Source organism: Merops nubicus, unplaced genomic scaffold, assembly GCF_000691845.1.
Source record: "Merops nubicus isolate BGI_N331 unplaced genomic scaffold, ASM69184v1 scaffold14747, whole genome shotgun sequence".
Classification (NCBI taxonomy): Eukaryota; Metazoa; Chordata; class Aves; order Coraciiformes; family Meropidae; genus Merops; species Merops nubicus.
Genome location: NW_008622391.1, coordinates 19,288 through 32,912, shown reverse-complemented (window position 1 = coordinate 32,912; position 13,625 = coordinate 19,288). Strand labels below are relative to the sequence as shown.

General features: G+C 44.3%; 1 protein-coding gene across 1 annotated transcript in view; it reads left to right on the top strand.

The window, feature by feature from the left end:
* Positions 1-172: 172 nt before the first annotated feature.
* Positions 173-13,625, top strand: part of SPPL2B (signal peptide peptidase like 2B) — a gene marked incomplete at its 5' end in the record, with an annotated part of 22,002 nt that continues 8,549 nt past the window's right edge. Inside the window, 9 exons of the mRNA XM_008944775.1 lie at positions 173-309; positions 2,188-2,253; positions 6,910-7,029; positions 9,249-9,431; positions 10,127-10,216; positions 10,544-10,683; positions 11,490-11,632; positions 12,439-12,535; positions 12,691-12,807. Coding sequence (XP_008943023.1) covers positions 173-309; positions 2,188-2,253; positions 6,910-7,029; positions 9,249-9,431; positions 10,127-10,216; positions 10,544-10,683; positions 11,490-11,632; positions 12,439-12,535; positions 12,691-12,807 — 1,093 coding nt within the window. The remainder of the gene's footprint in view (positions 310-2,187; positions 2,254-6,909; positions 7,030-9,248; positions 9,432-10,126; positions 10,217-10,543; positions 10,684-11,489; positions 11,633-12,438; positions 12,536-12,690; positions 12,808-13,625) is intronic.

The window sequence follows — 13,625 nt, the reverse complement described above, 5'->3', positions numbered from 1 at the left end:
GGGACGGGACCAGATCAGCCCGCGCCTCGGTAGGAAAGGCGGCCAAGCGTCGTTCCTCCGCCGGGCTGCACCCCCGGGGCTCTGCTGGGTGCCTGCCGCGACCGAGCGGAGTTGATGCCTCTCTGTATCCAGAGGTGTTCGCTTTGGTGTGTTTTTCTTCTTCTTGCCGTAGTTAACGGCGTATTTCTCGTCATTCTTGAGGCGCTGGGGCCCGGCCGCGCCTGCCGCCGGGGCGGGGACAGCTCTTGGCGTTGGGCTCGTCTTGACCGGCAGACTGTCGCTGAGAAACAGCCAGCAGAACAGAAAGGAGTTTGTGCGAGACGCAGCCTGTCCTGAGCCTTGTATTCTCGTTGCTTACAACGCTAATAAGTTTTGTGGGATAAGCAAAACAAACTAGGCATCTAAGCCTGGTGTAAGAAAGAGTGGGGGGCTAACTATCATGCTTCGTGGTACTTATCTTTGCTATTTTAAGTTCAGGTGGTTTGTTCTGACAATGCCGAGGTGTCATTCAAAGTTATTCACTCTTTTATTAGGTAATTTGGAGGCTGCTGTGTCTTCTTGAGTATTACTGATGTAACATCTTAATGTGACAGCCTAATTTTCCCCTCTTCCGTACCATTTTCCCTCCTTTCTGAGTCTTTGCTAGTGATCCGTAGTGATCAGAATATTAGATGATATAATACTATCAGAATATTATAGTCAGATTTGATGAACAGAATAGTCTGGTTCACAGTTCACTTATTTTTTATTTCTGTGTCATCCCCTTCTTTTCTCTTCCTCCAGCATCCCTTTGTTACTCCCCACATCCCCTGTTCATTTTAGCATGTTTAACAACGCTTCAAGTGGGCTGGGGTTGCCAGCACAGGCCTCACAAAGACTGAAGGACTGGCAGGGACTCGGTTTGGTCCATCAGTTTGGAAGAAGTGCAGCCCACAGCAGGGCAGGAGGTGAGGCAGTTGGCAGGTGGATACCTGGAGCTCTTGACTTCAGCTCGGTGTGTTTCCTCTCTGCGAGCAGGTCCCTTGGGCAGAGCAGGGGAGTGGTGCTCAGGTGCTTGAGCAAGCTTTGAGCAGACTGGCCAGAGCCCTGAAACTGCTGCTCTGGGGAGAAGCCCGTGTGCTGCACGTTGCTGGTATCTGTCTGTTAGCCAGGCTGCCTCGTTTAAAATGTGTTTGGACACCCCCTGCTCTGCAATCCTTGTACATCGTTTGTCCTTGTGCTCACTGGTGTGGTTTTAGGTGGCACATGGTGCTCAGCTGGAGGCAGGGGAGTGCTCTGAGGCACCTGTGGTGCAGCAGTGACTGGTGGATGGGGTTGTTCTGGGAGACAAGAGCTGAGAGTTCCCACAGGGAGCTGCTGTGTGTGCTTGCTGTGCTCCAGCTCCACTTGTCAGTGCCTTACTCTTGGCTTAGTGCTGTTGGGCATGTTTGGAATATGTCTTTGTCTCCCTGTTTGAGATAAGATAATGGATTGGTTTGATTTTTTTTCCCCTGAGGGAGGTAGTGCCCACATTTGCTTCCACAGGCTTGGCTAATGAAGCATGACTCTTCCAAACATGGGCCCTGTCTGGGAACACCTAAAGAGGGGTGTGACCTTATAGCTCCAAGTACAATCTGCACTTAGATCTTGCTTTGGTATCCAAGTGCTCCCTTTTCATTTAACTTTCCTCTCATTCTAATGATTCCTTCCTGGCATTGCTGCCTCTCAGTTTTCCTGTAACAGGAGCAGGTACACCTCAGCCTTTGACTATGGGAGACTGTATAACATGATCCACAGTGAGCAGATTGGATTTCACTGGTCTTCACTACTGTGCTTTCAGCAGAATATCAAATTGGGATGATGGATTTTGTGTTTAAAACTAGAGTGCTCTATGATGTGGGTCCAAAGAGTTGAAAAGACCATCTGAAATTGTGGATTAAGGTGATGGTTGACAGTTCAGTCTTGTGGAGGTGTTGCATTGTGACCGTGGAGCCCTTGCCCCACTGTACAGGGCTCTCTTGGTGTGCAAATTTGCTCTCTGCTGTTGATGGCCCCCAAGTTGGTTGGTGCAGTTCATAGGAAGGAGCAGAGCCCAGCTCTGGGAGCTCTGCTGTGCCTCACCTTGCACAATGCCTTCTGTAAGAGTAGCACAGCTCATTTGTTCCTTCTCCAAGGAACACGTCTCCTAGCATCTGTTAAACCCCTCAGATTCAGGGTCCACATCAGCTGGCAGAGCTCATGGGAATGGAAAAAGTGACCTCACTTCACATCCAGGTGAGTCTGGGGACAGAGGCAGGGAGGAACGAACAAGAGTGAGCCACCAGCTTGGCTCAGTCATGAACATGGAGGTTTCCTGAAATATCAGTGAGCTGAATTCCTCCTCTCCACCTTCTTCCATCATTTAGTTTGCAAGCCCTAGTGCCTGTCTCTGACCTGCATTAATTTTCCAATATGACAGGAAAAAAACTGACTCAGGGGGGAAAATGGGCTATGTTGTGCCCTTTTAATGCATCAAATAAACCACAGAGGGGTCTGATGAGGTTCAGAGCAAACAAGTGTGTAAACCTTTGCATTGTTTTGCAGCTTTATATAAAACATATATTAAACTTTTACAAAGGTAAAATAAAAAGGTATAAAGCTGTGATGGTGGCAGGTCTCCAGCTCAGCAGAGGCCTTGGGGCTGTTGTTGTGGAAGGTAACAGTGTTTAACTACAAATATTCTCTTCTTATTCATATAGGGAAAAGAGAATTCCTTAACTGGGAGAAGTCACTCCTCCTGTTTGAGGCTGGGAGGCCCATTCTTGTTGTAGAAGCTTTTCTAAGTCACATGTCCTGTAAGAACCAAGTATCATAAAACACCTTTTTGCCCCAGGAGCTGTTGTATTTCTGTCAGTGCTTGAACAGGGCTGGGCTTGGTATCCAAGCCCTCAGAAAAGAGCTCTTTGGGGTTGTTGGAATGCTCTGTGGGATCTGCACAGGAGATGACAATTCCTCCTGGGTTACTGTAGGATGTGGGGTGATCTCTAGGAACTGAGGACCATCATCAGTGTTGCCACCATCCCTGTGCATCAGCTGCACTGCTCTGAGCTTACTTTTGTTGTCTGATACCTACTGACAGAAATGAAAACAAATCTGGAAGCACCAAAGTCCTGTGGTCCTGAAAGAAGAAACCCTGATGTCTGTGGCTCTGCTTAGGTGGGAGGGCAAGAATAAACTGGGAGTGGCTGGTAACAGGCTCCAGAGCTGCCCTTGGGTGCAAAGTGATAAGTGCTTTGTAAAAAATGTCTGTTAACATTCTCTGTGGCCTCCATTCTCCAGGGACTTTCTGAAACTCTGCCCACCCTCCTGCACTTCCAGCCCTTGACTCCCTTTAATTCCTCTCATCCTCTTTTTTTACATGGCTTTTGGCACTCAAAACCACACAGCCTCCAAAGTGTTTTGAGCACTTGACATCAGAAACCTTTTACTCCCTTAATGTTTCCTTAAATAGCATCTGTTAAGTCTCTCAGAAAGCATAATTGTGTGACTGTCTTCAGTGTGTCATTTGGGGATTGTTACTGAGTTCCAGTAATGGTTATCTAAGTGGAAATGCAACAATATGCCCTGTACTTACTCTCCTCTTAAAAGGTGTGTAGCTTATATCTTATCAACTTTCTGCTGTACAGGTTGGTTGTTTTTTTAGATGCCTAAAGCTGCTCAGTCACAGGTAGGCAGCTCCAGCCAGACTGCCTGAAGATTTTGGAGGCAGTCATACATAATATTAAAAACTGAGCTACTTGATGTTTGGGGTTTTTTTAACCCTAGTCAGATCCTTTAACAATAAGCAGGAAACACTGAAACACTTTTGCTCAGGTGTTATTTGTGTCTGTATTTGGATCTCTGTGACTCATTACTCTTGAAAATAAAATTCAAGATTATAATAATGGATTATTTTTTCAATACTTCTTCCTCTTGCTGAAAGGGTTTTAGGTGCTATGGTTGGATAGCTGAAATATGAATTTTAAAGTCCAGCATAGTAAATAGTTGGGATTTCTTTGCTAAATGATTTTAGTACAGTAGTGTCAACCCTTCCACAAGAGCTGTGTCTTGTAAACTTGCACTTTGCTCAAGTGGCTTTGATCTGCACCACAATAAGCAGTGTAACCCCTGCTTCAGGACAAAGGGAACCAATTCTAGAGCACTTAAGAAACGCTGGTGTTATAAAAAAAGGAAAAAGTTGCTGCAGGAGTTATAGGAGACCAGTTACATACAAAAAAGCTAAGCAGAAAAATCTCTACCTCCTGTGTCTTTTCAGGATGATGTTTCTTCACTTCCTGGCTGACACCTTGCAATAGAAAGGCATCATTCATCCTCCAGGCAGCATGGAGGGTTTTTTGTTAGGTTTAAAGGACCATCCTTTGTAGTGTTCCAAAAAGCATCTTTTTCCCCTGAGTGTCTCCGAGGGGTGCAGGGTCACTTCTGTGTAGTGGGGTTTGAAATAACAAGGGAGAAATGAGAACAATGGCTTCTGTTAATGGACTCCTGAGCAAATGTGTTAAGACACGACTTTTCTGCTGCCTCCAGTCATCTTTAGATCTTGTTTCTCAGCTGCTGCCTGGAGAAGTGTGCCAGATGTGTTTGTATGAGTGTGAGTGTATAATTATCAAATCATTAGTCTGTTTAGCTTATGAATGTTAATCTGGATGTTGACAGATGAGTCTGTCACAGCTCTCTAGCAGCAGTGGTTAGGGATATCACACTGTGGTTCTCTCCAGGTGAGGTTTCACCAGTTCTGGCAGGCACAAAGGGGTTTGCTTGGGGCAAAACTCAATATGCAGGGGTTGGGTCAGTGGGATGTGAAGGGGGGCAGTAGAAAGAGAAGATAGATGGGGGGTTGTTTGGGGGATGGTCTCTGCTCATCCTCTCTCCTGGGGTCACTAATGAATGGGCAGTTCCACCAGAAACAGAACTTGTGACTAGTTAAGGTGAGATCTGGGTCAGTTGTTTTATGTGTTTCAGATAGGCTTTTTTTTTTAAAATAATTTAAAAGCACTAAGTGCTGTTAAGGATTGTTGAAGAGCTCTCAGTTAAAGTGCCAATAGAGTGGAGCAACTTCTCTTTGCAATAGGAAGCAAATGCTCTTGGAACACAAAAGTTATACTGGGAAAAATCAAGTTATGTTAACTATGTTTGGTATTCCCAAGCACTGGATTCCCAAATTGCTGGGCTAAAATAGTGTTTTGATAGTGCTACATTTAATATATGGTAAATTTTTTCCTGAGGAATAGCTCATATGAAGCTAAAGCACTGAAGTAATTAGCATTTGAATCAGAGTCCTTGGACTGCAAGTATGGTGACAGTAGACCTCATCATCTAGCTTGTGTTCCTTCAACAGTTTCTGAGGATGGGGAGGATTTGCAAGTATTTTGGTTCCATTAATAAGAGAATTAAGTCACCCCTAGTGAAGGTTAAATAAAACCACCATTAGTGGTGGGGAAGTTGCATGTTCTTCCATAGTTGCTTTGTTTGTCTTCCTGATTTCAGGTTTCTTGGGTAAATACCTACGAGGACTTGGTGGCAAAGCAGATAACTGCACCAACTCCACAAAAATAGTTATTTTTGCACGTTCTGTGTGTGGCCTTGTAGGTGTTTTTGGTCTGGCTTTTTGGGTGGAGGATGAGGACTATACCCAATTCACAAAATAGTGTCTCTGTATGCAGGCAGGGAAGGAAGGGAGAAAACACAACAGGTCTCATCAGGAAGAATATCAGGATTGGTGAATAACTGCAGTAAGGAGGTGTTTGCTGGTACCTGCTGGTGCTGAGTAGTCACCCCCTGCTGGACTGTGGGTCTTCCAGTCTGGCTGGAAAATGGCCTGATGCAACCTGACATAACCAGAATAATGAGGAAACTGCAATGTGTCATTTTGCAGGGATGGAAAGCTGAAAATACTTGTCTTAAAAGGAGTGGTGCCAAGGCAGGCACTCAGCACCTCCCACAGGAAGACCAGTGTCTAGCCTGTTCCTGAGCAAAACATATCTAACCTCCCTAAAAACCCCTTCTCTTCACTTTTGGTTGCTGAGCATGATGGCACGGGGTGTCTCTTGGTTTAGTCATCTGCCTGGTTGTGTCCCCAGCCTCTTGCACACTTCCATCTATTCTCTGGGGGGGCAGAGTGAGAAACAGAGAAGGCCTTGACACCATGCAAACAGTGTTTAGCAACAGCTAAAGCCTTAATCAGCATTGCTTTGGTCACAGATCTGAACCACCACACCCAGCTGCTGTGAAGAAAGTGAACTTCACCCCAGCCAGACCTTCATTAGAACCCTTGGATCTACAGTCATCACTCCTTGGAGCAAACAGCCCTGGAGTTCTGCCAGCAGTGACAAGCACATGCAGTCTGGAGAACCCACATGTGCTCCTGAGGACATCCAAAGAGCTGTGGGGTCTGCTTAGAAATACAGCAGAGGTGTCCAGGGCTGAGGTTTGCCATGATGGGAGTCTGAATTTGATCAGGACTTCCAGGCTGTGCTTTCAGGAGTTGGTAGGGGCCAGGCCTCTTGTTCTAGCTCTCTGAACTGTTGTTCTGCAGCAGTCCAGCTGGTTTCTATTGCTCAAGTGACATACATATAAACACCATACTGGCTGTGTTGTTTGGGGTTGTTGATTCTTTTTAAAAAGAAACCACATGCAGTAACATTCAGTGAGGTTTCCTTTGGTTCTTGGGCAGTTGCTGTGCAAGAGGGACTCTGTCCAATGCAGATGAGGGCTTTGTTTGAAGCATGGTGGAAATAGCAAATTCTACTCTACTCCCTTCACAGGTACCACGTGGAATCTTTTGGGTTTCTTTACAGTACAAAGCAGGCTGGTCACCAGCCAGTTGCACACATCACTTCTGCTGTTTCATGGGACCTAAAGTTCTTGTTGTGAATTTTTTGTTAACATTTTCAGGTGTGCTGTGAGTATGGGATGGTGCATGTCCTTTCAGAGAAGGGGAGCAGCAAAGGGAAAGACTACTGTATCCTCTTCAACTCCCAGTGGGCCCATCTGCCACATGATCTGGGGAAGGCTGTAAGTACTTAGCTAAGCAATGATGGAGTAAGGTATTAAAAAATGCTTTTGTTCCAGGGAAAGTTCTTGTTTCTAACTTGGATTAGCAGAATTTGAAGCAACTACTTTGCTCTCCTTAGGAAATATTTTTTCTGTTCAGGTCACCCTAGGCAGTACTGTAATGGCAATACTCTTTTCCAGGCAGCATGTGGAGGTAATGACTATTTCTGATTCAAAACAAAAGTCTTTCTTTTGCACAACATGATCATTTAAATGAAAATGGCACTTGCCTGTGCCTGGAAAGGAGCTTTTGCATGTCAGTGTGATACAAAAAAGACACCACATGGCCTTGCTAGTACACTGAACTGTGACTTTTGGTGCTTTCTCAGTGGTTCATACTCTGTCAGGGGTCAGAATAAGTAGTCACAAGCTGTGTCAGGCTTTTCCTGCATTATCCAGAGCTGCTTGAGCTGGCAATTGAGTCGACTCCTCACTGTTCTGTGGGAATGTGTTACTGCTGCTGAGTGATGGAATCAGCAAATACACTTTGAATGAGCTACTTATTGGGGAAGATGTGGAGTAATTGATTGATACTGCCACATAGAGTTATTAATGTTTGTTATCAATGTATAAGCAAGTCTTAGTAACCCCTGGTGGGTTTATCCCAACTGCAGATTCCTCTCTAGAGATGTTGACAGCTCAGATTCTGCAGTGGCCTTTCCCTTGTGCAAACCCAGCACTTGCACTCCTGCACTTCACCTGGCTGAGTAACATGGTCAGCACAGTGGACAGTGTCCCTCTGCTTCAGGAGCTTTAGGGTCTTGTTCAGCTGGATCCAGGCAGACTTCCCACAGAGTCTCCAGTGTCCTAGACTGTGGGATTTGTGAGAGCTGGGGACTGTACTGTGGACATCCTTGGTTCAACCAGTCTCACTGGAGACGTATCTCAGGAGCTCTGCAGGAGGCAGCATAGTCCAGAATGGGTTGCATGAAACAAGCACTCAGCTGGTTCTGATCTGCCTCCCACAGATCACTGAGACTGTCTGTGCTGTATCCCTTGCCTGTCCTCATGTCCTTCCTCAGCTCTCCCTTTGCCTTTCCCTTCCTTCACATTCTCCCTCCTCCTCCTCCTCTCTGGCACTCCAGCAGTACAGTTTGTCCCCCAAGGTGATGCAGTGCACCACCCTGAGCTCACTGTGAGTTAGTGTTGTGTCTGGTAGAGCTGATAAGCTTTCCTGAAACCTGGACAACCAGTAAGTGTGTGCAGAGACGTTTTATTGTCCCTAAAGGAGGGGCCAGGTTGGAGACAGCAGTTTCCTGAATCAGCTTGGAGCTGTTGCCTGTGTAACTGACTGCACTGCTTTAGGAGGGGAAGGTGTTTGGTGGTGTGTCGTGTGCCTGTGGTTTCCTAATAGAGAGTGTTACATGTGTCAGCTCTTCAGGTAAAAACTCTAACCTGCCACTTCTCAAACCTAACAGCTCAGCCCCTGGTGAGACTAGGCTGTGATGTGCTTCTGTTAGCACAGCTTACAGCAAGAATCAGGCATTTTTCTGGGGGCACTTGCAAATGGAATAAAGCAAGAGACTTGTTTAGATTTTCCAAGGAACAATTCATGCTGGTGTTATTTCTAAAACCTTGAAGTGTCTTTGGCTTGCTCCTGTGTAAACATACCAGAGGAGATGTCTTTGGGTCTGAGGCAGACCAAAACTAAGGAACTGGGGCTGGCCTGCAACATTTCTGAATCACAAACAGTAAGAGAAGCAGCTTAGGTTCCAAAATCTCATCTAACCAGACATGCTTGGCTTCAAAATGGAAGCTTGTTTTTGTTGCCTGTGCTTTTGTACTTTACCCCAGTCTGTGTTTGTGTTTCTAGCTGTTCACACCCTACATCATCTCACTCTGCCACCCTGTGCCACCCCAGCAATCACAACGCTTTGCTGGACTCCTCCTACATCCCACATAGATGCATCAGAACAGCAGCAGTGCTGAAGAAAACAAATGCAAGTGCAGATCATAACCCAAATGTTATTGCCAGTACAATTGTATGCAATAAGGTGAAGCAAGGCAGGACCCTACCTGATAGCCAGGTCAGCACTGTCACAGCTCTCTAGTTTCTCTGAGAATACTCTGTCACTCTTTACTTCAAAGTTCTAAACTACACTTCAGAAACTCTGTAGTTTCTAGTCTTGTTTTATTGTTTTTTAATATGTCTATATTTAACTGTTTTTTTTTCTTTCCAGTCACTCTTGCAGCTGCAGGATCAGACAGCATCTGTTCTGTGTTCTCCTGCTGATGTACCCACTGGAGGGTTCAACAACCAAATCCCCATGGTGATGAGAGGGAATTGCACCTTCTATGAGAAAGTGAGGCTTGCTCAGATAAATGGAGCTCGTGGGCTGCTGATTGTTAGTAGGGAGAGACTGGTAAGTCTCTTGCTGCATTTCTGTAGGGCTGATATGTCTCTGATGTGAGATATTGTCTTGTCTTCAGTGCTTGTTGCCAATATTTGATGTTCCTCTTTAAATTATGTGTATGTGTGTATGTGTTTATGCATCCGTGTACATTGCATAGCTGTGTGTTGAGTAGTACATCTGGAGGAAGGATTAATGAAACAAGACAAGGGACTCATTTCAGTAGGAACAGCCTGTGTAACACTTGAGTCAAGGGGTCAGAATTACCTCTCATGAAATGCTGGACTCAAAGGACAAGGTTGGTTTCTTGACTCGTGCCACCAACTTCAGTGAGATCTGGAGCAGAATGAATCTAGTGCTTTAGATTCAGCCAGAGCATTGCCAGCCTATGTTTTGTAAGATTAGTGGGTTTGAATACTGCTGTCAACACTGGAGGCACCCATCAGTCATAAAACCATGACACTGATGTGAAAAAGATACCACTTAAAGTTTGTGTTTTACTGATAATTGCATTAATCGTGTCGCCAATGACTTATTTTACTGGAAACAGGCATAAATTTTGACTTTGAAGTTTTGCTGTCATTATGTTCCTTTCTAGAATATTTTCCAAACCAACAGAAACAGAATTTGTGACTTTAACCCTTCTGAAGTAGTGGAAGTATTTGCATAAATGAATGTGTTCTTCACTGGTCTGAAATGTCTTCCAGGTTCCTCCTGGAGGTAACAGGAGTCAATATGAAGAGATTGATATTCCTGTGGCTCTGCTCAGCTACACTGATATGTTAGATATTGGCAAGGTAAACTTGATATTAAATGCTCTGATTTATATTATTTAATTTAGTCACTGCTCAACAGTTTTTTAAGACCACCATAAGAGCTTGAGATCTGTAGAGTTGTGTTCATGAGGAGTGCGTGTTTGGCCAAGAAAAGGCGCAGCTCTCTCGGGAGGTGGTTTCTCATCTTCAGAATAAACCCAAAATGGAGCCCAGGGCTGGAAATAAATATCACGTTAGCAAAGCAAATAGAATGCTCTTAAGTATTGATTAGAAAGCTTGTTTCTGAGGGTACTGATTGGAGACTAAGGAGCTGAAGCTTTGCCCGTTGGCCGACGCGTGTCTCCGCAGAGCTTCGGCGGCGCGGCGCGGGGGGCGATGTACGCGCCCAACGAGCCCGTGCTGGACTACAACATGGTCATCATCTTCGTCATGGCCGTGGGCACCGTGGCCATCGGGGGCTACTGGGCAGGGAGCAGAGATGTCAAAAAGTGAGTAACTGGAGTGGGGTAGGTCAGTTTTCTTGTATTTTTCACAGAAAAAAAAAAAATGTTATTTCTCTAAAGATCACCTGCTGGGTATGCTAGTGAAGCTCGAAGACTCAGCAAATGCTCATGTGGCATCTGAAAGGGCCTGAGCTTGTATTGGTTTTGTCATGGGATGGAATTATTAGGGTATATTTTGCATGTATTTTGTCTCATCGAGAAGCTCAGAGGGAGGATTGGATGTTACTGGGCTCCCTAGCTCAGCTTTTCCAAAAATTCATCATAAAAATCTTTTATAAAAAAAATATTTTTACTAGTATAGTAAAAAACAAAAAAACAAAAACAAAACAAAAAAAAAAAAACCAAACAAAAAACCAAAAGTGATTAGATGGCTAACATATAATACCTTTATTATGAGTCTCTTATTGAAGTTTTATGGTTACTTTTTGCCAGTAAGTGGAGTTGGGGGAGATCATATGTGCTGCACTTATTTTTAACATTTACCTTACATATACATTCTGACTTTAGGATTTCTTCTGAAATCAGCAAATTATTCTGTGGTAATTTTCAGGATTCAGTTGAGTCCCTAGTGGATGAAAACCAGTACTCTTGATAAAGTAATGCAGCACTTAATTTTATGCCTTGTATTATATCTGATGTTCAGACATCCATGTAAAATATGGAGTCCCACTGACTTCAGTGAAAATCATTGCAGCCATTGGTGTTGGGTCGTGTTCTCAAACCCCATGTGGCTCCCCCTGGAGATCCAGTGTCCTCTCCTGTGACTGACTCTCACCCTGTTACTCTTTCAGGCGGTACATGAAGCACAAACGTGATGATGGGGCAGAGAAACATGATGATGAAACAGTTGATGTGACTCCAATAATGATCTGTGTGTTTGTAGTGATGTGCTGCTCAATGCTGGTCCTCCTTTATTTCTTCTATGACCACTTAGGTACTCCTAAAATTATATTTGCATTCATACATCTTCAATATCACAAGGATGCCATCATTTAAAGGACATTTTTATTGCATGTTTTTTTATCCCAGTGTGAAGTAAAACCCTCTAAGAAAGCCCACCAAGCAGCCTTCCATACCTACTTTTAGCAAGGTTGGATTAGGTGATCACAGAGCTCCTTTCAAACATTAAGCCTCTTAAATAGATACAGACTTAACATCTTCCACCTTTTCTTATGACAGAAGTGTTCTCAAACCTATACTAGTCTCTCTGTCATTGTTCAGTTTGAAGTTACAGGATCCCAGGATCAATTTTATCTTTATAAAATTATCAGTATGAAACTTATCAAATTGATTGACAAAAGAATGTGAGAGCCTAATGTGCTGGAACTGCCATCCTCATATTTCTGAGGAAGTTATGAAAGTTGCATCCCACTCAGTTTGCTACTGAGTGACTTTAAGAGTTCCCTTATAATGCTCACATATACTGAGAAGAAAAACACTTCATCATGACTTGCCCCTTAGGTTTCTGATTAATGCCTTCAAGAATATTAGCACAAGATGTTGATTTTGTTGAAGTAGCTGTTGCATAAAGTACACCTGAGTAAAATGAGCTAAAATTGGATAAAGAGCATGAATCTAATCAACAGTTATTTGAAGTCTCTGAATTTAACTTTCACTGGTGAAATATAAACCTTCATTCTCATTCAGGCCTTTTGATTGTCTGTTCCTCATTCAGCCAGGGTATGAAATAAAGCATCTCTTCCCTTATCCTGCTTGGACTTACTACTCTTTCTTTATCAGTCTATGTCATCATAGGAATATTCTGCCTGGCTGCCTCAATTGGTCTCTACAGTTGTCTGTCTCCATTCGTAAGAAGATTCCCCTTGGGAAAATGTAGGTATGTGGCAATTCCTAAGTTTTTAATAGACAAAGCTATTTTTTTACAGTTTTGGGTTGGTGTGGGGTTCACAAGGTGGTGTCATAGTTGAAAATGTTTGTGAAGGAGGAGGGTAGCTGCAGAGACAGCTGTAGCTTTGGTGTGTTTGTTTGCAGGATCCCAGACAACAACTTGCCGTATTTCCACAAGCGCCCGCAGGTCCGGATGTTGCTGCTGGCAGTGTTCTGTGTCTCCATCAGCATCCTCTGGGGAGTCTTCAGGAACAGAGATCAGTATGGCTCCACTTCTCCTTTCTATGCTCTATGTGGCAATATGCTTCATAGTATAAGAAACTGACATCTGTAGAAGCCTAAACTTACCCAGAATTTAGGAGTGACAGGGAAGAAACTGGAGACTTGGGCAGGAACTCTTGTTCCTTATTTACTTCATCTTTGTCTTGCTGGTTTGGTTTAACAGAAGGTGTCTCGTGTTAAGTTTGAATGTCTCTGAGTCCCAGCCCATATTCTGATCTCTTTGGCTTAAGAGAGCTCTTCAGAAGTGGTATGGAAATTAGGGACAAGTTGTCAAACTTATTTCTTTATGGTCTGCATGTGCATTTACTTGGAGAGAATAAAAGCTGTGAAGATCATCAGATCTTTAGTTTCTCTCAACTGTCTGGTGTGACTAAATAGTTCTCTAGGTCCAGTATTGCTGCAGCACCTAATTTTATCATGTTATTAGCACTTTTGTTAGAGGTTTGTGAGGGTTTTTTGTTGGTTTTTTTTTTGTTTGGGGTGGTTTTACTCCTTACCTCACTCCCAGGTGCTCCAGTTTCTCCATACGTACCTGATGTGTTCATCTTCGTGGTCCCTCTTGCCAGGGATTCTGTATTGGAACTTGAAGTGCTGGGGTTAAACCCACAGCCCTGAAGGAGGGTTGCCATATGGATAATGTCCACAACAAGGCAAGAAGAACCCTCCTGACTGGTTTTCACCCAGGGTCTGGCCAGCCCTGGGTGGGAACTGCTGAGGAGATCACCACCCAGTGCCCCCACCTGCCACATTCACTGTGAGGTGAGGCCAGAAGCACCCTCTGTAAGAGCTGACTCTGA